This window comes from Artemia sp. Qi Xiang Cuo, chromosome 21, assembly GCF_049724085.1.
Source record: "Artemia sp. Qi Xiang Cuo chromosome 21, ASM4972408v1, whole genome shotgun sequence".
NCBI lineage: Eukaryota > Metazoa > Arthropoda > Branchiopoda > Anostraca > Artemiidae > Artemia > Artemia sp. Qi Xiang Cuo.
In genome coordinates, this window is record NC_142814.1 from 36,098,998 (window position 1) to 36,124,655 (window position 25,658).

At 34.3% G+C, this 25,658-nt stretch overlaps 1 protein-coding gene across 7 annotated transcripts in view; it reads right to left on the reverse strand.

Moving 5' to 3' along the window:
• LOC148939496 (solute carrier family 41 member 3-like) overlaps window positions 1-25,658 on the reverse strand; it is a 273,122-nt gene that overhangs the window by 18,409 nt on the left and 229,055 nt on the right. For 6 of the 7 annotated variants that reach the window (XM_089107152.1, XM_089107150.1, XM_089107153.1 and 3 more), the window contains 7 exons: window positions 23,638-23,818; window positions 22,100-22,421; window positions 17,537-17,716; window positions 15,982-16,126; window positions 13,763-13,909; window positions 11,856-11,915; window positions 5,600-5,747 (listed from right to left, as the gene is read on the reverse strand). In XM_089107152.1, coding sequence (XP_088963278.1) covers window positions 5,600-5,747; window positions 11,856-11,915; window positions 13,763-13,909; window positions 15,982-16,126; window positions 17,537-17,716; window positions 22,100-22,421; window positions 23,638-23,818 — 1,183 coding nt within the window. The remainder of the gene's footprint in view (window positions 1-5,599; window positions 5,748-11,855; window positions 11,916-13,762; window positions 13,910-15,981; window positions 16,127-17,536; window positions 17,717-22,099; window positions 22,422-23,637; window positions 23,819-25,658) is intronic. The other variant, XM_089107154.1, reaches the window with a different exon arrangement.

The following is a 25,658-nucleotide window of genomic DNA, read 5'->3' on the forward strand; positions in this document are numbered from 1 at the left end:
GAACAAAAGATCAAAGAGAGCTACTTCATTGAACCCCAGTAATTTGAAGTTTCTATGATATTAGTACTATAGTTGTTCTCATATCTCTCCCCGCTTCTATGCATAAAACTGGATAAACTCAGAAACAAAAACTAGAAACAAATAATTCAGATACAGATTAAACATTGAAGGTCATTGAAGGTATGTAGGCCAAAGTTTTTCTATATATGATTAATCGTTAAGAGACCAGAACAAAAGATCAAAGAGAGCTACTTCATTGAACCCTAGTAATTTGAAGTTTCTATGATGTTAGTACTATAGTTGTTCTCATACCTCTCCCCCCTTCTATGCACAAAACTGGATAAACTCAGAAACAAAAACTAGAAACAAATAATTCAGAAACAGATTAAACATTGAAGGTCATTGAAGGTATGTAGACCAAAGTTTTTCCATATATGATTAATCGTTAACAGACCAGAACAAAAGATCAAAGAGAGCTACTTCATTGAACCCCAGTAATTTGAAGTTTCTATGATATTAGTACTATAGTTGTTCTCATACCTCTCCCCCCTTCTATGCATAAAACTGGATAAACTCAGAAACAAAAACTAGAAACAAATAATTCAGAAACAGATTAAACATTGAAGGTCTATTGAAGGTATGTAGGCCAAAGTTTTTCTTTATATGATTAATCGTTAACAGACCAGAACAAAAGATCAAAGAGAGCTACTTCATTGAACCCTAGTAATTTGAAGTTTCTATGATATTATTACTATAGTTGTTCTCATACCTCTCCCCCCTTCTATGCACAAAACTGGATAAACTCAGAAACAAAAACTAGAAACAAATAATTCAGATACAGATTAAACATTGAAGGTCATTGAAAGTATGCAGACCAAAGTTTTTCTTTATGTGATTAATCGTTAACAGACCAGAACAAAAGATCAAAGAGAGCTACTTCATTGAACCCTAGTAATTTGAAGTTTCTATGATGTTAGTACTATAGTTGTTCTCATACCTCTCCCCCCTTCTATGCATAAAAAACTGGATAAACTCAGAAACAAAAACTATAAACAAATAATTCAGAAACAGATTAAACATTGAAGGTCATTTAAGGTATGTAGACCAAAGTTTTTCCATATATGATTAATCGTTAACAGACCAGAACAAAAGATCAAAGAGAGCTACTTCATTGAACCCCAGTAATTTGAAGTTTCTATGATTTTAGTACTATAGTTGTTCTCATATCTCTCCCCGCTTCTATGCATAAAACTGGATAAACTCAGAAACAAAAACTAGAAACAAATAATTCAGATACAGATTAAACATTGAAGGTCATTGAAGGTATGCAGGCCAAAGTTTTTCTATATATGATTAATCGTTAACAGACCAGAACAAAAGATCAAAGAGAGCTACTTCATTGAACCCCAGTAATTTGAAGTTTCTATGATATTAGTATTATAGTTGTTCTCATATCTCTCCCCGCTTCTATGCATAAAACTGGATAAACTCAGAAACAAAAACTAGAAACAAATAATTCAGATACAGATTAAACATTGAAGGTCATTGAAGGTATGCAGTCCAAAGTTTTTCTATATATGATTAATCGTTAAGAGACCAGAACAAAAGATCAAAGAGAGCTACTTCATTGAACCCTAGTAATTTGAAGTTTCTATGATGTTAGTATTATAGTTGTTCTCATATCTCTCCCTCCTTCTATGCACAAAACTAGATAAACTCAGAAACAAAAACTAGAAACAAATAATTCAGAAACAGATTAAACATTGAAGGTCATTGAAGGTATGTATGCCAAACTTTTTCTATATATGATTCATCGTTAACAGACCAGAACAAAAGATCAAAGAGAGCTATTTCATTGAACCCAGGTAATTTGAATTTTCTATAATATTAGTATTATAGTTGTTTTCATACCTCTCCTCTTTTCTATGGATAAACTAGATAAACTCAGAAACAAACATAGAAACAGATGATTCAGATACAGATTAAACATTACAAAATTCATAGTGCTAGGATATTAGAGACTAGCAAACTTCAATCGCAGTCTCTTGGCCAGGTTCAAAGAGATCAATGCTGTCGGCGTAATCTAGGCCAGTTGCAAAAGAAAAGGGCTTATCCTACTTCTTGATATCAATCAATTACAATGAGGATGTAGCGTATCACAAAATTAAGCAGGAACAGGATACATCCTTGTTTTACTCCGACTCAAAATTGAAAATTGAGGACAAGTTTCAGTCAGCTCTGACTTGGGTTTTTATGGCCATTATAAAAGAGGATACATAAGTGCCACATATACAAAAAAGTTATGTTCCTTGTTGTTCAATCCAGGGGACTGTAAGTTTTTTCTAGACGATTTTTGGCATCGGAGATTACTCTGGTTTACTTTTTATTTCGATCCAACGCCATTTTCTTGAAGTGTCAGGCTATTTTTCAAAATTTCCATAAATTTGTTTTCGAAATAATGTTTTACTATTAAGACTAATCGAGATAATAGTTACCATTTATAATACAGCTGGAAATAGTAATTTTTTCTCACTAGCCGGTCTTTATTAAAACGTGCTTTTAAATGTTTGGTAAATATGGATCGTTGCTTGTTTTTCACTAGGTTGCAGCAACTGCTGCAACGATGATCTCGCATCGCCGATGAAAAAGGAATGATGATTTAAATGAGCGTCTGGATCATCCAAGTCCATCCACTTGCCAAGTCCAGCACTTGGATCAAATACTGGTGTTTAAATATATGCTCCAAAGTATGTCTTAAATTGAATATATGGTAAGAGCGGCTCATCGAGGAGGAGCTGAAGGCACATCATTGACCGTCGGGGAGAGAAGGTGTACAAGGGTATAGCAGAGCTTTTAAATGGACCTGCCATCTTTCAATCCTCACTACCTTATAAGTCACTGATGATTTTCCCGTATCAGGAAAGCCATTTCGAAAAAAAAATTATCAGAATAACTAATCACAAATTCAATTATACCACAATTCAATAAAATGACTGCTATTGTTTAAAAAATGACAAAATTTCTTTGAAAAAAAGCAACTTATTTAAAATCTGATGTCACTTCAAATTTTCCAAGTATTTCTTAGGTGAATCCCAAACCAATCTATACTTGTTCTGGGTAAGAAGGGCCAAACCGAGATTTTGTGGAAAAATTTATTAACAAGACAGATAACGTGATAGTAACTGCCTATATTTAAGGTCGAGCAGCCATGAATGCTTTCTGTAAAACTAAAGACTTAATTCTCAAGACAAGATTTTTATTCTTTGGTGGAAAGTCTGAAAGCTATACCTGAATATGATATTTGTCTCCTATTTCTTCCGTCCATTCTGTTGGCTGCTATTTCCTAGTGTAGTAAGTTTTAGCAAATATTGATTCTACCTATATATGCAGATACTGCTATGCCATCTACATTACTTCATTGATTTCCAAGAACATCAAAATTAGCGATTGGTATCCCTATTTTTAGATACTTTTAAATTTCCTGGGTATCAGCAAGTTGTCCCCTGACTTTATATCTAAAAATCCCCGCTCAAAAACTGAATTTAGTTTTAACTCGTCATTGGCAGGTTTTGACATTTAAAGGGAAGCTAAATTCCCTAGGTTTTCATATAATTTCTCTCTTTTTCCTTTTCTGATAATGTGCCTCCTCATGCTTTGTTGACAGTGTTCCTAACATTAAAATCGCTGATAATGTCTTCAAATTACCTACTGAAGCTCAAGTTTAAGCAAATCGATTGATAAAAGCGCAACAAGGTCAAGGTAATGAATTGCATGAATTTAGAGCCCAATCAAACATTTTGTGGTAATGAACTGTAAGTAAGGAACGATGCAGCTAAATAGTAACCGAAACTCTAAGAAACAGATTCTTAATCACAATAGATACGCTAGAAGAAACGAATTTTGATGCTTATTCAAAATATGTAAAATTCATCAAATTTAATGGTTCCCGTCAAAAGTTACGGGACTTAAAAAATTGTCAATCTTTTGAAACAAGGGGAAACACCCCAAAACATCAAACGATCTTAATAAAAACCACACCATCATTTTCAGCATACCAGAGAACCCTACTATAGAGGTTTCAAGCTCCTATGTTCAAAATGTGAAATTTTTCATTTTTTTGCCAGAAGAAAGATCACGGATGCGTGTTTATATGTTGTTGTTTTTTGTTGTTTTTTTCAGGAGTGATCATATCAAACCAGGTATCGTAAAAGATCGGGAGAAGGCTCATTTGTTCTGAAATCAAAAGCTCTAGTGCCCTTTTTATGTGGCCAAAAAAAATGGAGGGCAGCTAGCCCCCCCTCCCACGCTCATTTTTTCACCAAAGTCACCTGATCAAAATTTTGAGATAGCCGTTTTTTCAACGTAGTCGAAAAATTTAGTAACTATGTTTTTGGGGATGACTTAACCCCCACACTCCATGGAGGAAGGGCTGCAAATTATGAACCCTGTCCATTGTTTACATATAGTATTGGTTATTGGGAAGTATACAGACGTTTTCAGCGTGGATTTTTCTGGTGAAAAGGTGGGGGGTTTACCTGGGAGGATCTTCCCATTAAAGAATTTTTCATAGGGGAAGGGAATTTTTATTGGAGGGGGCCGTATTTCCCAGCATTATTTAAAAAAACGATCAGGAATAAAAAAATAAGCTTTTTTCAACTGAAAGTAAGGAGCAACATTAAAACTTAAAACGAACAGTTGTAAGTTTATATACTTAATAATTATATATTATTAATTACCCTTATATTTATATATATACCCTTAATTACCCTTATATTTATTATACATTATATACCCTTAATAATTATATATATTATTAATACCCTTATATACTTAATAATTTCTGTTCGCTTTAGGCTTTAATGTTGCTCCTTACTTTCAGCTGAAAAAACTTGTTTTTCTTATTTAATTCTCTGATAAAGGGCATGCGGTTTCTAGAAATTACAGGAAATTCTTTGTTGAATTGTACCTACATTTGTTCAATTGCTCAAAAGCCAGCATGGGATGCCATTATTAAGTGAAAATGTTGCTCAGTAGCAAAAATAAGGCAAGCCTACATTTTTATTTTTTGCTTGGATCTTTTGCAGTATGTCGTTTATTTTTTGCTTGGAATTTAGTTTATTTGTAATGTTTCCTTATGCCGAGCTTATGCAAAAAAAAAAAATTAAAAACCTTTTTCGCATGCTGACCAAAGGTCTGCATTGCGCAGGTGCCGATCTCCTGATTCAATGCCTTCGGCCAGGAGTGCAATGCGTGGTTGGGGGTTAATCATCCAACGGTGATTATTTTATTAAATTTATAAATTTATTTGATAAATTTATTCAAGGTAAACATGCAAGCAATGACAGGATATTGACCTACAATCGCCATATTTTTCAGTTAAAGATTAGTTTTGCACTCATTTTTCACTGCAAACCCTAAAAGTGTGATTAATGAAAAATTTTTAAATAACTTATAACCTTATGCAACCACATTATCGCATGTTTTGCAATTTGAAATATGGGGACGAAGCAGGGATTAATCAGCACAGCCCTACTAGAACTCAAGCAAGGTCAATTTTCAGTAATTTAGACGTAAAAAGAAAAAAAAAAGAATGAGATACCTGCTAATCAACATTGCACCAAGAATTGGACCCCATCCATATTTCAAAACCTCAGTCGTTTGTACATGCTTCAAAGAAATCTGAATGAAAATAGGCAGTGTTAGTAAAAACAAAACTATAAGAAGTGGCGAAACCCAATTATGCTTATCTGCAAAAAAAAGAAACTGATTATAGCTTAACCAGAGCAAAATATTGTTTTCTATTTCGTCTTATTGTACCCGTATCCGTATTTATATGTGCCTGCTTTAGTGTCATTGTCTATTTTTAAAATTGAAACCACAGGCCAGCAGTTCTTGTTTCAATTGCAAGTAGCAAGGACTCAACTGCAGAGCAGGGGCATAATTTGCATTGGGGCATTGGGGGGGATTTGCCCCCAAGACCCAGTTTACCCCTTCTAGCTGAATTGACGAAATTACACCCCTGCTGTAGAGTCAGAATCAGAAATCCCTGGAGCAGGGCAAATCAATTTATTCGATAAAACGCTCCAAATTGGAGGAAGAGTTACCAGATGTAGCGCCTTTGCGCCATTTAGGCACTTTTTTGAGGTGATTGCGCATTGAATTTTTCAAATCGGCGTACTTTTTCTTAGAAAATTGTTCATTCGGTGCATTTTCACTTTTATGGCGGCGCAACTTTAAACCAGATATCTGGTAACACTGGCTGGAAGTCCAGTTTGCTTTTGTCATTACATATGGTAGCTATTACACCAAAAGTCGTATTTGACATTTTCACATTTTTGGTTTAGTTATCGTTGATAGACAAAGATTGCATGATTGACATCGATAGACAAACGAAAATCATTTGCTAAATTGCTCTCAAAAACAAGATCAACAGGACAATGTATATCGGGAGAATCAAAGTGTGATTAGCAGACGGTTTTTGGTAATTAACACAGAAGTACAAAAAAATCCTTCATCCACGTGGACAGAGGTTCAGATCCTGGTGTCGCTGGCTATTTCGCTTAGAACGGAAGTCGGTGGTGTGTCTCTGTAAGCTCGAGAGATACGTAAATCGAGAGGCAAAAAAAAAAAACGAAATACAACATTGTCCTGTCGATCACACTTTTGGTTTAGTTATCGTTAATAGACAAAGATTGTGTGTTTGATATCGAGAGACAAACAAAAAACGTTTGTTAAGCTGCTCTGATAAAGAAGATCAACAGGACCATGTAAATCAGGAGAATCGAAGTTTGATTGCACAACCATTGCCCTATTGAACCTTTTTTTAATAGCAGCTTAGCAAACCGTTTTGGTAATTAGCACAGCTGTATACAAAAATTACTTCATTCACGAGGACAGGGGTTCGATTCCTGGTGTCGCTGGTTGTTTGGTTTGGAACAAGAGTCAGTGGAGTGTCTCTTTAAGCTCGAGAGACACTTAAATCGAGAGACAAACAAAGATCACTTGCTAAGGTGTTCTAAAGATAAGATCAACAGGGCAATGTGAATCAGAGGATCAAACCGTGTTTGTACATATATTGCCCTACTGATCCTTCCTTTAATAGCAGTTTAGCAGACAGCTTTCGGTAATTATCTTAGAAGTGTGAAAATGTCACATAGGACCGTTTGACGTGGCAGTGACAATACGTACACGGACCTGACATGATAACTTTATTGTTAGATATTCTGCCTTATCGTAGTTACCAGACTCTGATGAATTGTTTCTTCTTAGAACTGAAGGAAAGTTATATTATATTTTACCCCTTTTGAAGGTCAATTTGTTCCGGAAGGTTTATATTTAGCTCATTATATTTTGTCTTTATTTGTTTTATGCTGGCCACCCTGTACATCATTTGAATTTGAAGGAAAATTGAAGGAGAATATAACCGAGATATTGAACAGCCCCGACTCCCTAAGACGTAAATTGTAGGTGAGATTGATATCAGACAACCAACTGACAGAGGCTTAAATATTTTTTTACGATATTAATGCTAACGCTATATACAAAGTCATATATACAAATATATATCTTTGTGCATATATACCAAGTCCCCTCCCTTAACAGTAAAAGTTCTAAAGCTTATCTGAACATCAATATAAAACTTATATTGTTTTATCCATTATTGTATATATGTATTTAGATTGAAATAAAAAGAAAAAAAAATGTTTTTTGAAAACAAATGATAAAAACATGCAGTAAAGAGCAATGCAGTAATTGAGCAATTTGATCGTCTGATGTCCCACTTAAGTCCAGTTCTAACTGAACAGATTCAACAATTCAGATTCAACAGAGACCCTAATTCAACAATTAAAAAGATCAATATAAAACAAAACACTTCAATACAGCCTGCATACTTAACTTAAAAACATTTGAAGTTCGTAGTTTCACATCTCAGTATTTCTACAGTTTTACGTAATTTGCCACTTACATTGCTTAATCGCGTATAACGGCACTGCCACACCTAAAGGTAGCATTGGATATCTTCACACATCTGAAATAATTGCCAAAACTGTTTTTTAAGCTGTTCTCAAATATATATGAGAAGGGTAATGTAGATCAGGAGGATCATGCTTGTTTGAATATAAAATGCCCTAATGACCCTCCCGTTTGGAACAGATTAGCAAATGGGTTTTGACAATAGATCAGAAGTATAGAAATGCAAGATATGATATTTAGCTGGGCAGTGAAAATACCTGCTAGCCGCCTGAGGTGAACACAGCTACGCACGCTCCTCCTCCATCCCAATATATTCAAACTTCCCTCTTTACACCTTCCTAATAAGTTCCCAATATCCTTAATGTTTTCCTTACGACAGCCTCCCGCCCCATTTCCAGAACGACCCGCTTTTCGTCTAACACATAGACGTTTGGCCAAAAGGTCAATCTTTGGCAATCTGTCATCCTTCATCCACAACAATTAAAAATTTAGTAATAAAAAAGGAATTTTGGAAAAAGCTATTTTTATATGCATATTTGATATACGTGAACATAAATGTGAAAAGGGTATACCAAAAAAAAAAAAAAAACGTTTTATGTTTTGCTGCCTCGTTCTATCGAAATATTAATTGCTTTAATTTTAATAGAAAAAATATAAAATGGTGACAAATATTATTTTGGCGTGTCAGTAAAAGGAAAGCTTGAAATAGTACACAAATAATATATAGGTTGGATAAAAAAAAAAAAAAAAAAAAAAAACAGAATATAATGAATAAAAACACAAACATTCAGTAGTTCAAATTTTTTTTTTAAATAATTCACCATGAGATTAATACAAAAATTAGCAGGTCCAATACTGCACAGGAAATGTCACTTTTTGCGCCGTGTAAAGGCACTTATAAGCGTTTTATTTTTTCGTCAACTAGTACTAAGTGAGACGTCCAATTTTGTGTACCGAAGTTCATCGTGCGCACTTTTGACACCTCATGTGCGAAGTATTGAATATTCTGTGTGTTACTATTCACAGTACTTTGTTACTATTTTTGAATAAAAATTAAAATATATTAGCAACTAATTTTTTTTTCTTGTTCTCTTCCCACCGGGCCTTTTTTTTTGTATGGCCCACCCTTTTCATAAAATACTGATTTAAATAATAAACAAAATTTACACGTCGGTTTTCTAATCTCACTATAGTGCTTCTTTTTTTGTCCTCATCGCAGCAGTTTTTTTTTCTTTATTGTCGCTAAGAAAAAGTTTAACGCTAACCGTAGCTTTTCATCCTTAGACAGATCAGGTATTATGTATACACTCGCATGAGGGTTGGACAGAGACTTGGAAATTCTAGCTTGCAATTCGACAGAGAGGACAGTCTGAAGTTGTTTTCTTTTGCTAATATTTTTTTCTTGTTTAAATTTTGTAATTACTGAAGTGTTCTAAAAAAGGGAAGCTAAAGAAAAATCTAAAGCAAGTTAAAGGTTGCTTGTTTTTAATGAGATGAATTGATTTAATTGAATTAATCAGCTGCCTTAAAAATATAAAGTCAACTCATATGGAGCAACATATAGTGTATTACGGTAATTACTTGGCTAATAAAAAAAAAAAAAAAAAAAAAAAAAAAAAAAAAAAAAACTGTCTTCTTACTTAAGTAACTGAAATAAATGAGCACTTGAACAAGGTCTAGACCCTACTCATCCATCCAGTTCCCCAGGACAAAACAGTATATCCAATCCGACAATCCAAAAATCAAGTCCAAAATAGAACAAAATCAGTAACAGTGAGTATACGTCAATGTTCCGGAACGAAGTTATAACACCTTAAATCTACAAAAACATTATATTCCTAAGATAATCACTACACATCGGGGCTCATCGGATGAAAACTCATTGCCTAAATGAGTTTCGGTGCTTAAATTTCATTACCCAGGCAATATGAGCGCGCCATGCCATAATCTGGCATACCCCTATGTAGTGACACCTATGGAATAAACATAAACAAAATTCCAAATATCCAAAAATAAAAATATATACCCCAGAAAAATTATTTCAAGCATCCTTAACCAACCTTCAAATAACACTGAGAGCCAAACCTTCAGCCGATTTAAATACAAATAAATAAATAGCACTAGTTTGAGCAAATATATTAGTTTGAGCAAATAAGTGGGTTGTACCTTCACTAAAATGCATGATTAGCAGCATTAGTAGTTTTGCTTAAAACATAAACAACATAATTTCCAAAAGTTGAGGGTAGAACTTTTGTTCCAAGCTCTAAAATATTTTGTATACCTGCAAATTTTTCATAATTTCAAAAAACATAGAGAATACTTTTTTGGAGTATTCTTTCACTTATATGCACAAAAAATCTACTTCTTCATATAATTCTTGGCATTTTCTTTTAGGAGTAGTGGCGTAGAAAATATTTGATAAGATTCAATACTAGTTTTTGACATGCCAGTTATTTTGTTGAAAATGCAATGCCATTTACTTTACTTACAAAACAGAACCAAAACCAGCTGGTGAATTCAAAAATCTAAAATCACTACCCTTCGTCTATAGAACCGTAATTTAAGCGATTTTTTAACAGTCTTCTTGTAGTTAAAAAAAGAGCAGGCAGGAAATAATGTATTCCATTGTCATTATTTTCAAAATGCGATGCCAATGCCATCTTACAAATTAATGAATCCCAAAGTTTAGGCATGTCACTCGTCTCAGTGAAGAAAACGGACGGTAGCTATTGGTATTAGTAACTTTTCTAAGTCCATTTTACAAAACATGAGGTAGTACTTATTGACTGATGAGCCCGAAGCTGGGCAGAAGAACTAAAGAGAAGCACTTTTTCAACATTTTACGCAATACTTTCAAGTAAAATGAAATCGATCTCAGAAAATTAAGCTAAGTAAATGGAGCATGAAGAATTGAGTTCCTATTGTTCTGGCCCAAACACCATCACTATCCCTTATTCTAGATAGGCAACAATTTGCAGAGAGTTCCTTCCTCTTTCCAAATATACTATTTTACCTGTCCCTAATTGTCAGAATTATGAATTCTGTCCTGAGTACTCAAGTGTTAAAGTTAATCTAAGAGATTTTGGCTCCAACCATACCCATTAGATTACCAGGTAAAACAATGCTGACTTTTACCAGAATATATGGCAAGCATTCTGTCTAAATTTACAGATGATCTTCTCCTATTCTTTATCAGGGTAAAGAAAGAAAGAACAACTAACTCCAAAAGGAACTGACGACTGAAGAGCTCGCGAAAATATTGACTGACCTGTCACATTTCTTACCATCAGTCCCTCAAATGTGTTTCTGAACAGCCCATTTGGGCTGCTTTGATTTTTTTGAAGCTAGAAGTACTCAACGGCAATTCAAACGTCTCTCATTCAAAAAGATAAAGACTAAAGTGTAAAACACCAAAGAACTATTTGCTGAAATTTCATTATATCACAACAATGCACAACAATGGATTATTATAGCACAACAATGGATTTGCCAAAGACATCGTCCTATGCTCCATCTCTACGACGCTGTTGATTTCCTTGATGTGGTTACTTGCTTTAAAAAAAAATCGAATGACAAAAACGTCACATAGTGGGAACAAATCGAAAACCAAATTTATGAACGATAATTAGAGAAAAGAAAATCATATAATTATTATTTCTGCCAAATTCAAGCCACAAAGGAGCAAAAGCATATCATGCAAAATTCTATGGGATCTGTAAAAAAAAATGCAAGAAGTTATCATGTACAAACAATTCACCATATCCAAATAAGTCATTAAAGGTATAGCCTGCACCAACAAGAAATGCATGCATTTTCAAGAAAAAAGACAAACCACTCAGTGTTATGAATTAACTATGAGGCCCGGGATGCAGCGAACTCACCGTTGGAGCAGTCATGCTGACAACCCGTTTCTTGAAGACGATAAGATGAGCAGCAACTATCTGAAAGTAACAACCAGCACATAAACGTCATAAGGACTTCATACAAGAGAAGACCAAAGACGTTATTTATGGGAGAAAGATGCTACCCCTCCCCCTAATATGTTTGGTGACTAGATATATAATTAAATTTAGTGTTATCAATGTCGCCATTTTAAGTTTTAAATTAAATAAATATTGACCGTAGAGCAAATAAGAATGTTCAGAGCGATGAGACATCTACCGGAATTTCAATCTAGATCAGTAAAAAGAAAGGTTGGACTAGTTGGAGACATTGAGATACAAGTTCCATTATTGGTACAAAAAAAAAATAGAACAAACAAAGTCAGTGAATTAACCAGGCATTGGGTAAAACATACTGCACTCCCTCCTGTCTCCATGTTGCCTATTGAAGCCACTGGAAAGGGTGTGTAATAAATCAAAATTAGTACCAAGCTAGATAAGGTATGTACTCAAGGTAGGGTAAGGTATATAGCTCATTTTTATTGTGTTGAATCTTACTAATAGCGCAGAAATACTCAACTTTAACGCCACGTCAGTCTTTCACGGGTTCTAAATCCAAAAATTAAATAAATAAAACTATATACACCTAGCCTAAGAAAACGCTGTTTTTTGCAAGGAAGTATGGATAATAAAAGGTGAGCTTGCAGAATATGCATATTCTCCACATAATTGATATTACTGTGACGTAATCATTTTCAAAAGATCCTGCTGAGTATCGGAAAACTAATTAAAATATTACATTTTCCAACAAAATCCTATATATCCCATTATACCTTTCAATCTTTCAATCAGAGGTCATAATCTCCACTTTGGTGACAACGATGCACATTGTGATTAAAGCTGCTCAATCAAGACACTTAACAACAAATGCAGAAACGAATGTTTAAAATTTCTTCCTTCCCAGATTACACAGGCTTTCAAATAAGGTGCTGGTGATAAAGCATGTAACAAGGTAGAACACTTTTTTGTGATTAATCTTTTTTGTGAGCCTTTCTGAAATTCATTCAATCTCAGGTTACACAGGCTTTCAAATAAGGTGCTGGTGATAAATCATGAAACAAGGTAGAACCCTTTTTAATCTTTTTGGTATACTTAAGAGTTTAGCATGCCATAACATCAATACTTACAAATTTTAAAACAATGCTTAACAATTAAATATGGGCTCTCAAAACTAAAAACGGTATAAATACCTATAAATTACTTGAGAGACAAACATAAAGAAAATTGTTGTTCGTGGTATCCAAGGCAAATGTATCTTTTATTCCTAATTCTCCACGGTGGACGGTTGAGCAAAGGTCTCGACCGAAATGTTTGCAGTGCATTTTCTTTTTTCACCGGTTATTATTATCCTCGCTTTTTTCTTCGTTACGATTCTTTTTTCGTTTTGGAAAGTTTTATACTTAAACCTTCGTATTAAGTTTGCAAAACCATGCAACACCGTTAACACCCATGAATACAATATTCAAAACCCATTGTAATACTCAGAATCAATTACCATATAGTTTCAAACAATCATGAAAAGTCAGAATGTTGTTCAAGGTTAAATTTATTAAACCTATTCAATTTTTTTAATTGGAATAATGGTTTTGTTTCCTGTAGTCTAACTTTTACAAATTTTTGCTGAGCATTGTATTTTCTATAAACAATGTTTTCTACTAAACAAAGTATGAAATCAAATGATTTTGGGATCACCGTAAAACACCTACAGTAGAGGAACTCAACTTTCCGTTATGTTCTCGGAAATATAATAATCATAATTTAATCCTGATGTGATGTATATATATATATATATATATATATATATATATATATATATAAATATATATATATTGATCTAATAAACTTACCATGAATATCAAAGAAAATAGACGCAAATGCTGTAAGTAAGCCAAGAGTTATCAAATCTCCTAAACTGGCAGCAACCGGGGTGGCAACATTGTCCGGATTCAAATTGAACTTGTGGGACAAATATATCACAGCCATCATAATAACACCTAGAAAATTTAGGTAATATATTATACACCACATCTAAAAATAATAAAATAGCACCGGTCGAAAGGACCAAGAAACTCAAAATATATATATATATTTTTTTTTTTTTTTTTTTTTTTTTTTTTTTTTTTACCCCAAGGAACGATCTTAGGTGAGTCAATACCTAGGAACCATAATTCCTTAATATTTTACTTTGGGTTATTTCATAATTATAAATTTGGTGGGGCAGTATCACGTTGTTGTCAGTGCTCAGTGGCAGTTCAACCGTACAGTCGCAGTTCAAAACAAATAAGTGAAAATTATAAGAAAATTAAAAGCCAATTAGTTGAGTATGACAAATCTTTTCACTCATAAAAATTCAAACATCAGCAAAGCTGTTAGATTCCACATGTATTAGCTTAGTTTTTGTTGATTTTCCGCCAAAAATTCTACCAATTCTACCAAAATCTCACTGAAAACTACACAACTGCACATGGAGGTCCTTATCATTGAAAATCAAACTTCTGATTTTTCATAATTTCTCAAACCACACAAAACCACACAAGATTCATACTTCACCTTCGCGCAAGCGCGATTCCGATGTACACATCACGAGAAGCCTATGGGAAAACCTGTTTTTTGTCCGACCAATAGCAACTAAACTAAAGTTGTGATGTATTTGCTCAGAGCAAGTACGCGTGGTATGAATCATATTTGGAAAAAGAAGACGCTAAAGTATACAGTGCCTAGAATAAACGGTTTCTGAAGCAAGAGTTAATGATAAATATAATGAAAGAGCCATCATGACCGGAAATAGTGAAATCCTTGACACACTACAATTCCTGTTAGGCATTTCAGCCAAAATAACGACTTGTGCTTAATCGTTACATTCAAGCCATGAAAACACGAAATACACCTAAGAAGGCAGTGAATGTTGCCGTATTTTAGGAAGCCATTTTTCTTTGCCGTCTTTGCTTTACTTTGAAATGAAACGATATCTCACTTTATCAACCAATAGAAAGACTTAAGGGACATTCACAATGATATTCTACTAATGTCAAGATTTAGCAAGCGCTAATTTGATCAATCAAATTTTTCACAAAATTTTCTGATTGACTGAAAAATTCTACAAGAACTACTGATTGGCCTAAATTAGCATTTGCTAAACCTCAGTATTTTTAAAATCTGATTATGAAAGGGGCATTAGAGAATTTTGATTCAATCAGACACGCCAACCAGAATTCAAATAGCGATGCTGTTGAAACTTCACCATCTTAAGGTAAAATTCGCCATCTCAAGTCTTTAATATCTACCAAACTAAAATATTTTCCATATTTCAGATTACTATATGCATTCGAATGTTACTTGATTCCTTCAAAGTCAATATTTTTTATTATTAACCCTTCACTGTTCAACTTCCAATATGCTAGTGGCTCAAATACATCCTTCCCACCCCCATCACACATGTTACATTAATAATGGCACTCATAATATTCAAGGAAATATAAGTAATATTTTGATCTTTTTTTACTTTGACTTTATTGAGTATCCGTCGATGGCAGTTAATATTTTTTTGGATTTTGTGCAAATCGCGGATATTGGCGAATAACTCGCTTTTATGGTTGTTAGGTATTTGGTTTTAATTCTTCTAAATTTTGGATTTTATTGAATTTTATTCATCTTTTAAGTTTTTGTTTTCCTTGGTTTTTTGGTTCTTTTCACATTGACTTTCCGCGTTTGTTTTTTGCTGTTTTTTTTTTTTTTCTTCGGCACTTTCCTTGGATACATTATTTCGTTTCGCGCTGAAGAAGAGAGGCGTTTGCCCTCTCGAAATATTCGCTTTGTTTTTTCAGTATTTTCATTTGGCCTATAAAAACCCCATTTTTGCTCGTTTTTCTTTCTTTATGTGATGTCAGGCCAATGTGGTTTAAGAAATTATCGACTTTATTGAAAATAAATTTCAAGCAGTATTTAACACCATAATAATGGGAACAAATGAGATATTGAAATGATGGCAATGATAGCCAGATTAGAAGCCATAGTAGGCAAGAGAGGCGAGATTGGAGATTCCAAGTCAAGGAAATTAAAAACATACCTAAGGCAAAAGATGCAGTCGATGCAGTAGTTATCGCAGAAACCGTAATGAGCATACAATCATTGAAATCTAATGTTTCACCGGTGCTGAATCCTATGATAATAGCAACTAGTGAAGCAAAAAGTCCAACAACAATTGCTTGTACCTAAAAGAAAAGTTGCACAATTAAGCACTCTATCATTGATATGAGGAAATTTACGCACAAAAACAATATATAGTGTAATATAATTGGTGTAGCACAAAGATAAAAAATAAATAAATTAATCTCATTTTTTTTAATCAAGGAGAAAGGGTCAAACAACCAGCCTGCTAGGCAAATCCTACGGTTGTGCCTTGTTTTGAATTAATTTTTATTTTATTTCAGAAAAATCTATAGAACTAGTATTTTATATCAGAAAAAATATATATAAACGCAATCAACGAAATAGTCAGACTTACTTTACATAGCAAAAAAAAATTAAATAAAATGATTCACATTTTTTTTTAAAGTAAAGAGAAGGGTTTACACAGTTCTGCTAGCTACTGCTATGGACATGTTTTATTTCAATATGGTTAAGCCTTTGAATTCTAGCCCTTCACATTCTCTTTGGCATTTTGATTTGCAATCGCAAATCAAAGGAGACATGTGCTGAGCTATTGGACTTGAAGCATTTCTTATTATCCCAGATCAAAAAGAGTTATAGATGCAAAGGGGGGGGGATGTTCAATATCCTGGGAACTTCTAGGGCTGGCTCCTGAGATGAAACTGTCAATAGGTATTAGAGGGAAACAAGGGCAACTAGAAAATATAAGTTGAGCTGAGCTCAAAATAGATTGGGGTGAAACAGAAATGTGCAAGGCTGTTTGACCCTTAAGGCAGCTTGGTGCTGCAGCCATCTGTTAGTAGTAGTACGAGTGGCAGTAAGGGGGCAACATATTTTCTTTCGCCTCTGATTCTTAAAAAACTGCACACGCTACTATTAAGTAAATTTGATTTTAAACTCTAATTATTCATAAAATTTATTTTTTAAGATTATAATAGTAGCATCATCTCATTGCCTATAGATAAGATAAATTGCATCATTATCAATAAAATTAGACCATTTAGCCCATAAATTTTAGGCTATTCGGAATATTACAAATTTTTGGAATAAATACATACAAACGAGCGTGTTGCTATGTCTTACATATAGTTAAGATAAATAAAATATTAATTTCAAACTTTAATTGTTTCTCAATATGAATTGTTAAGATTAAAATATTAAATTTCATTACTTTAGTAATAAGGTTCAAAGAGCTGCAATCTGCACCGGAATTTTACCCTGAGAATTTTTGACCCTGAGAGTGTGATCAAGGAAAATGTATATCTTAAACTTTAACCCAAAAAAAGTTTTGATTTTTCCTCAAACGGGATTAGTGATAAATTTTTATAGCAGCCCTAGACCTATTTAGTTTCAAATTTAGTCAGCACTGAAATACAGACTGAGTTACTGTATATCCACATTTTTAGTCTCTGTAGAAAATCGGCCTTGTCATCAGAAGAGTCATTGCTCGCAAAATTTAATCAATTAAGTACCTGTACTAAGGCCATATTCGTCTTGGCAAGAAGGAAAATCTCACTTTTCTTGTCCATGTGCCCCAAATTAGCTTGAGTAGACAGTCTTGAAGCCAAGGTCATTTCCAGATTTCCTTTAAGGCCAAGCAAGGCGGGTATCATTATGAAAATAGTTCCAACATTTTGAAAGACATCCCAGTGCTAAAAGAACATATTCGATATAGAGTTGACAAATAGTGAACTAAAAAAGTAAAAAGCCGAAGGCGGAAAATTATTGCTGAAAACGACAAATTAAAGTGGACCGACTCTATTTTTTATATCTTCGAATTATCAACACCCTAAGATTTTCATCCTCAAAATTTGTCACTTATTCATGAGCCAAGCTCTAATTTATGTATTGATCAAGATTTTTCAGCAGTTCGTGAAGTACTCTGGAGGTTTTTGATGTTTTTCACACCTACAGTCAACTAATTCTACTTAGCTTTGTCTTTTTTTTGTCGATTTATGCTAGAAAACTATCACAGTTCTTATTGAAAATAGATCTCCCAAGACACAACTGTTGACTGGTATCAAATATTGAACATAGAGCTCCTTCAAAAATAAAAACTCAGTTATTTAATGATTAATGCTAAAATATTATTTAGCTTCCGGGGCCTTTACTTCGAAAGTTAATTTCTTTGACTTGGTTTATTTTGACACCTATACCTCTATACCACTTGTACAATTATAGCTATATACCAGTATTCGATACATATATCCATTTCCTACACCGATACCTATATACCACTTTGATACCTCTCTATGCATATAGAGAGGACACAGGCAAGAAATTTTTTATCCTAATTGTCATCTTAAGTAGAGCTCCAACCAAACAGAAGAAGAGAGGCTACTTTCCTATACTTCTGGTGAAAAAAGTGGGCTGATTTACGGCTCTTACCAGGACGTCACAGAGAACGATGACACCAGGCACTTCCAGATTGACCAATCGCTTGGTAGGCTCATTGATTTACGTCTGTGACATATTTTCGTATGTCAGCCACAATATTTCTTGAGCGTATGCCAGAAAGCGAAGCCCATAACCTTGCCTTTCTTAAACCTGATTGGCTACTGTGTGAAACGTAAGACCAGCAGAAACAAAAAATAGTGAATTTCGACCTGGTTGGTCCTCCTGCACCAAATTTGAATCCAGTAAAAAAATGAATAAGTTTTGAGCCACAGGATGATTTACGAGAAAATACACTGTTTTTCTGTGGTTCAACTACGAGGACGGATCAAAACAGAATAACCAAAATTGAAACATGCTTGGCACAAGTAAAGTTTTCTGGGTAGGCCAAGAAAACAAGATATTTGAACTAATTAAAGAAGTAATACTGTTTTACAGGAGCTACAACTGCAGTAACATACATAGATACATGGCAGCCAAGAAAAGGGCAGAGAAAAGATAAATAGCCTCTGAAATGGCTGGGGTGCTGGTCTCGTATAATAAAAGTTCACAAATATTTTCAAGTAGGAGTGTCAATGGATGGCAGGGGTAATTGCCCCTTCCCCCTAGATTTTGGGAAAAAAACCTGTGTTTGGTATTTCCATTGAAGAAAGGATTTTTTGGTATTTTCATCGAAAAGAATTGCCCCCCCCCCATCCCATTTTTTACACTACCTTTTGTACCCCCTTCCCTTATATATTTGTGAATTGGATAAATAGCAATAATTGATACCGGGAACCAGCTTTTTATTTGCTTCGCTTCATACGAATAAACATAGGCCTGCCCATGCAAAAAAGTGATTTTCCTTGTTGTTCAAGGTGGGGGGGGGGCTGCAAGTTTCCTGTATAAGGTTTTTGGCAAAATTATACTTTCCGAGTCAATCTGACGCCATTTCCGAGAGATTTCCGGCTATTTTATGAAATTCCCACCATTTTTTTTGCTAAAATAGCATTTTAGTATTAAGACTACGCGAAATAATAATTATCATTCTTGAATCAGCTACAAATGTTGATTTTTTCTCACAAGACAGTTTTTTCACGCATTTTAATTTTTTTGTTACTTGGTTTGGGCTGTGGTGTCTTCTTTAATAGGTTGCAGCTGTCGCTGCAACCATGATAATGTCCATAGTCTTTTATGGTATAATCTTCTATAGCAAAATTTCAGGAAGCAAAGACTTCAAATAATCCGGGAATATATATTGTCTATATGTTTTCCATAGGAATTGTCCAAGGATAGCTTAGGTAACTGCTGATTCACCACATATTAAATAATAAGCAGTACGAAAAATGTGGTCCAATCCCACTTTCCAGGGCTAGAATAAACATATATAATAGCAATAAAATATTTAAGTAAAAAGACAAATAGGCTGGTGGTAGCACACCTAGAGGTACAGCAAAAGAGCAAATGGCCATATGTAGCCAAAAAGACCTTATTGGAGGCAAGCCATTAGCCAATATGAGGTTTTACACCTTTAAATCGGCTTTACAAGCCATGACGCGAGCATTCTTTTCTGTACATATCAATGAAGGATGTTTATAAGAGATAAGAACACCAAAAGAACACACGACCAGATGTAGCCAAAATACCTTATCGGAGATAAGCCAATATGAGGTTTTACACCTTTAACTCGGATTTACAAGCCATGACGCTAGCATTCTTTTCTGTAAATATCAATGATGGATGTGTATAAGAGCTAAGAACAGCAAAAGAACAAACGACCATATGTAGCCAAAATACCTTATCGGAGATAAGCCATTATGAGGTTTTACACCTTTAACTCGGCTTTACAAGCCATGACGCGAGCATTCTTTTCTGTACATATCAATTATGGTTGTTTATAAGAGATACTAACACAAAAACAACAAACGACCATATGTAGCCAAAATACCTTATCGGAGATAAGCCAATATGAGGTTTTACTCGTTTAAATCGGATTTACAATCCATGACGCGAGCATTCTTTACTGTACATATCAATGAAGGATGTGTATAAGAGCTAAGAACAGCAAAAGAACAAACGACCATATGTAGCCAAAATACCTTATCGGAGATAAGCCATTATGAGGTTTTACACCTTTAACTCGGCTTTACAAGCCATGACGCTAGCATTCTTTTCTGTACATATCAATGAAGGATGTTTATAAGAGCTAAGAACAGCAAAATAACACACGACCATATGTAGCCAAAATACCTTATCGGAGATAAGCCAATCTGAGGTTTTACACAGTTAAATCGGATTTACAAGCCATGACGATAGAATTATTTTATTTACATATCAATGAAGGTTTTTTATAAGATCTAATAACACCAAAAGAAAAAACGACCATATGTAGCCAAAATACCTTATCGGATATAAGCCAATATGAGGCTTTACACCTTTAACTCGGATTTACAAGCAATGACGCTAGAATTCTTGTCTTTACAGATAAATGTAGTTTTTGTAAAAGAGCTAAGACCAGAACAAGAAAACACGACCATCTGTAGCCAAAATACATGATCGGAGATAAGCCATTAGTAGGTTTTACACCGATAACTAGGATTAACAATCAATGACGCTAGAATTCTTTGCTGTACATATAAATGAAGGATGTTTATAAGAGCTAAGAACAGAAAAACAACAAACGACCATATGTAGCCAAAATACCTTATCGGAGATAAGCCATTATGAGGTTTTACACCTTTAACTCGGCTTTACAAGCCATGACGCTAGCATTCTCTTCTGTACAGATCAATGAAGGATGTGTATAAGAGCTAAGAAAAAAAAAGAGCTAATTTTGTAAAACTGTGGGGAGGTATAGGGAATATCCTAAGAATCACAAGATTACTTGGAGGCAACCGTACCAAATTCAATTTCATTTATCATTGCTGTTACACTAATGTTGTTTCTAGCACTTTCAGACGTCTAAGGTATTTGCCAAAAATTGGCTGCTAAGCTGTTCTCAAAGAGAGGATCAGCGCGTTAATCAGAAGGACTGAAATATGATTAAACATAAATGGCGCTACTGATTCTCCTTTTGAATGCACCTGAACAAACGACTTTTGGCAATTATTTCGGAAGTTTGAAAATGTCAGATACAACCGTAACACCGACGTTACGAGAAACTATAAAGAAGTTATCAATACAATATAACCAGGGCCGTATCCAGGGATTTTTTTGGGGTGTTTTACAAAAGAATTTTTTTCGGTGGAGTTTTACAAGAAAAACTTCAAAAAACCCATTAAAAAATTTGCTTATATTCATTTTTGTTACTTTTTTACGAGTCGGACAAACATTTTTTTTGGAGGGGGGGGGGTCAAACCCCCTATACCCCCTCCCCCCTCCCACTTGGATACGGCCTTGAATATAACCATAAAAATATGTTCAAGTATGTACCTGCACTATATCAAGGACAATTCCAGCACCAACTACTCCCGTTCCCGCCATTAAAAATGGAAACAAAACTTCGGCCAACATTTAGCAGAAACTCTCCTTTATCTCCAAACTGTGTACGCTAACCTTGTGCTTGAAACTTATATATTTGGAGTGTGCTTTATCTTGGGCTTTATTATATATTTGGAGTTAAAAAACATAATATAACCAAGAAAATATGATCAAGTATATACCTGCACTATATCAAGGACAAGTCCAGCACCAACTACTCCCATTCCTGCCATTAGAAATGGAAACAAAACTTCGGTCAACATTGAGCAGAAACTCTCCCTTATCTCCAAACTGTGTACGCTAATCTTGTGCTTTCCAGTTGTATCAATGAAAATATCTTCTGAGCTTGATTCAAGATCTCTCATTGTATCAAGGGGTGAAGTATCTTTGGACCAGACAGTTGCAGGAGACTTGATTTGAAGTGAGTCACTAACTGCTAGGGCTAAATGGTCATCTTTGATTGGTTGATCAAGCTTAGAATTGAGATGCATTTCAGCATGATATCTGAAAATGACAGTATAACGTGATGATAATCTCGAACGAATCAAGAAACTATTGATAATCAAGAAATAAAGTCAAAAATGACAAATAAAAGTATCAGAAAGTGCTTACGTAATTTAATTAGCAAATAAGGGCTATTCATTCGTTGCCAGGGGCCCTATACGCATATGATTAGTCAAGTAGTCAATCGAATACTCTACCACCTTTGGGTAGGGATAGTTATTTCCTTTTCTTCTATTTTGTAGATTGACTCACTTTTAAATTAAATGAGAAAGGCATTGACTGGTTTTATTGGCAAATTTTAGTATTTTGAAAATGAGTTATACTAAAACTAGTGACATTCTATTTGTTCAAATGCCTAGTATTGAAACTAATCATGATTTAATAGTCAACAGAAATGAAAAGAAAATATTAAAAGTGACAAACTATTTGAGTTTTATTTTCAATCTATCATGGAAAGCAGCTTCAAATTTTATAATTTCAGAACTATCCAGATCTCTGGGAGGGTTTCATAAGTGAAAAACCTAGTCTCAAATTTGTATGATAATTTTATCCTCTGTTCTTAGGAATTTTCGTTTATTCCCTTTCTGACACTCTAATTTGACAATTTTACTCAGTATGGTTACACGTATCGTAATTTAAATTATAATCAGACGGAAGGATTCTCGCTGTGACTCAAATATAATTAGTTCGTCAACAAAATGGAGAGCATGAAATATGACCTTAAATTCTTGAATTTGACGATCAATGAAAAAACCTTAAGCTTCTACAGCTTTCCTAAAATGTAAACACAGTGGACCATATAGCAAAATAATACTTTAGTTTCATTGTTTCCAGAGTTTGATACCTCGATCTAGCTTAGTTTCATTGGCTCCACCGTTGTGATGCATGCTTCCAAACCAAATGTTTATTTTGTATATATTTTAGCGTTCATTTTAATAATTAAATAGATTAAAATTCCCCCCCCCCTTCTGAAAACCTGACTGGATTACCTATGTGAGATTCTAAGCAAGTGAAAGGACTGCAAAGTTTTTTATATAGAATGTTTTTCAAAAGTAGCCTCGCTGGCCTTCTAGGATAGAGGTAATCATCATTAGCTTCCAGCGGTGTCATTATTTCTAAATCCCACTAAAACTCCTCTAAGTTACGAAACTTTAACTTTCTCTTTTTTCCCAAATTCTTCGCAGAATCCTTCAGAGTAGTAAGTTTTATTCCTTACCTGTCAGTAAGCCACAGTTGTGAATGAGGATATCTTCCATTGGTAAGGTTTTCGAGGACTGGACCTGCACAAACGATGACGCCATCTTGGATTGAGCTGTTCCTATCCCTCTGAGGTTTTGCAGAGGATGAAAAATTCGTGCAAAGTGTTAAAATTGTTGACGATGAATTGATTGAAAAGGCTAAAAAAATAAATATGAGAAAATGTTTTTTTTAGAGTATTCTGCATCTTTAAGTCTAAGATTTACATGCCAGATTTTAACAAGTAATCTATAAGCGGGAACCAGATGAGCACGACGAATATACAAAAGTTATAGAAGAACATAAATAGAACATCAATCTAGAAGGACATAATGAATTTCAACGTCTCAAACATCAACGAAGTTGTTCGTTATGACAAAACAAGGCTCAAAATTTGAAACATTTTTGCTTTAAACATAGAAAGGAATCTTGACATTTGTATTTCATTTCTCTATGTGTCTACCAGACAGCATGAGCAACAATTTGTTTCAAGAGCGATGAAGGTCCATGGCACTATCACCAAAATGTAGTCTGAGATAGACTATCTCATCTTTTTCATGGATCTCTGTTTATTCTTACCATCACATTCTTTTTAGTTTTTTTTAGTTTTGAACTTCTTTTTCTTAGATGGGGGGATTGTCATAGTATAAGGTTTCTTTTCCTTAGACGTTGAAATCATTCTGGTGCAAGGCTTCATTTCTTCCGATGGTGGGATTGTCCTGGTGTGAGGCTTCTTTTCCTCAGATTGTAAAATTGCCCTGGCGTAAGGCTTCTTTTCCTCAGATGGTAAAATTGTCCTGGCGTAAGGCTTCTTTTCCTCAGATGGTAAAATTGCCCTGGTGCAAGGCTTCTTTCTGCCACAGGCCAGGCCAGGTACATACACAGAATAGTATTATATGCAAGTACAGGAAAAAAAGAAAAAGAAAAGTAAATCATGACACTCCCACCTTAAGACCACCCAATCCCCCGTCCCATCGAACAATGAATATTTTGAACAAAAACACGTCTATTAATTCGCTTTCAATATCAATTAATATTCGATATGATGGTTTAAACTATTTTCTATTTTAAAATTAAATTTAATATTCATTTCTTACTGGATTTGTTATTATTCATCTGTCAGCATAGCGATGACTATACAGCAAACAGGGAGGAGCAACCACCACCATAAAGCAAAATAAGAAAACATATAACGGAAAAACTTGTACAAAGTAGCCCACGGAGAAGATTTTTGGGCCCATCACTTTAATGAAGATGGCAAAAAGCTCAAGAATTTTACAAATTTCTCTATGTGTCTATTGGGGTCTATCGGACTGACAGACCCCACTTTGGCAATTCCTATCATAATAGAGAATTTCCATAAAAAATTCCTGACTCTTGGTCATCCTTGGGTAACTCTTCAGGGACAGGCTTGAGATGAAAATGTTATTTGAATACAGATTTTGAGTTAGCCCGATTGTTGTAAATTTTTGTGTTAAATTGTATTCTGTAGTTTTTCTTTTTTATTATTTTCTTATATTGTGTTACCCATTGTATTTTATACGGTTCTGGCACGTAATAAATCTATATCATATCAAATTAGATCATATAATGTTGATTCAATTTTAAAGACATTTTGTGTGTTCTTATTCTGTGATAAGCCACAAACATAAAATCAAACTCACGAAAATCCAATCATTTGGTTGGAGTACAGCTAGTTAGGAGCATAGTCCGAAAATACAAGGCAACAGGCAAAGCACTTTTATTCCAAAAAATGTTCATAGATGGCGTTGGAGTTGAGGCAACTGTTTTTTTTATCCTGGCGTGTTGGAAGCTGAACGACACGGTAACTATGAGTGATGGAAAGATTCTTATTCATCGTTTACTTTGGTTCATCACTAATTTCCTGACCTACCCTTGTGCCGTCAAAAACCAAAACTAATCAATGGAAAACCATCGATCTTAGGCTAAAAAAGAAAAACCGAACAATTTTTAAAGAATGATAAGTCAAAGGAAGCGCCT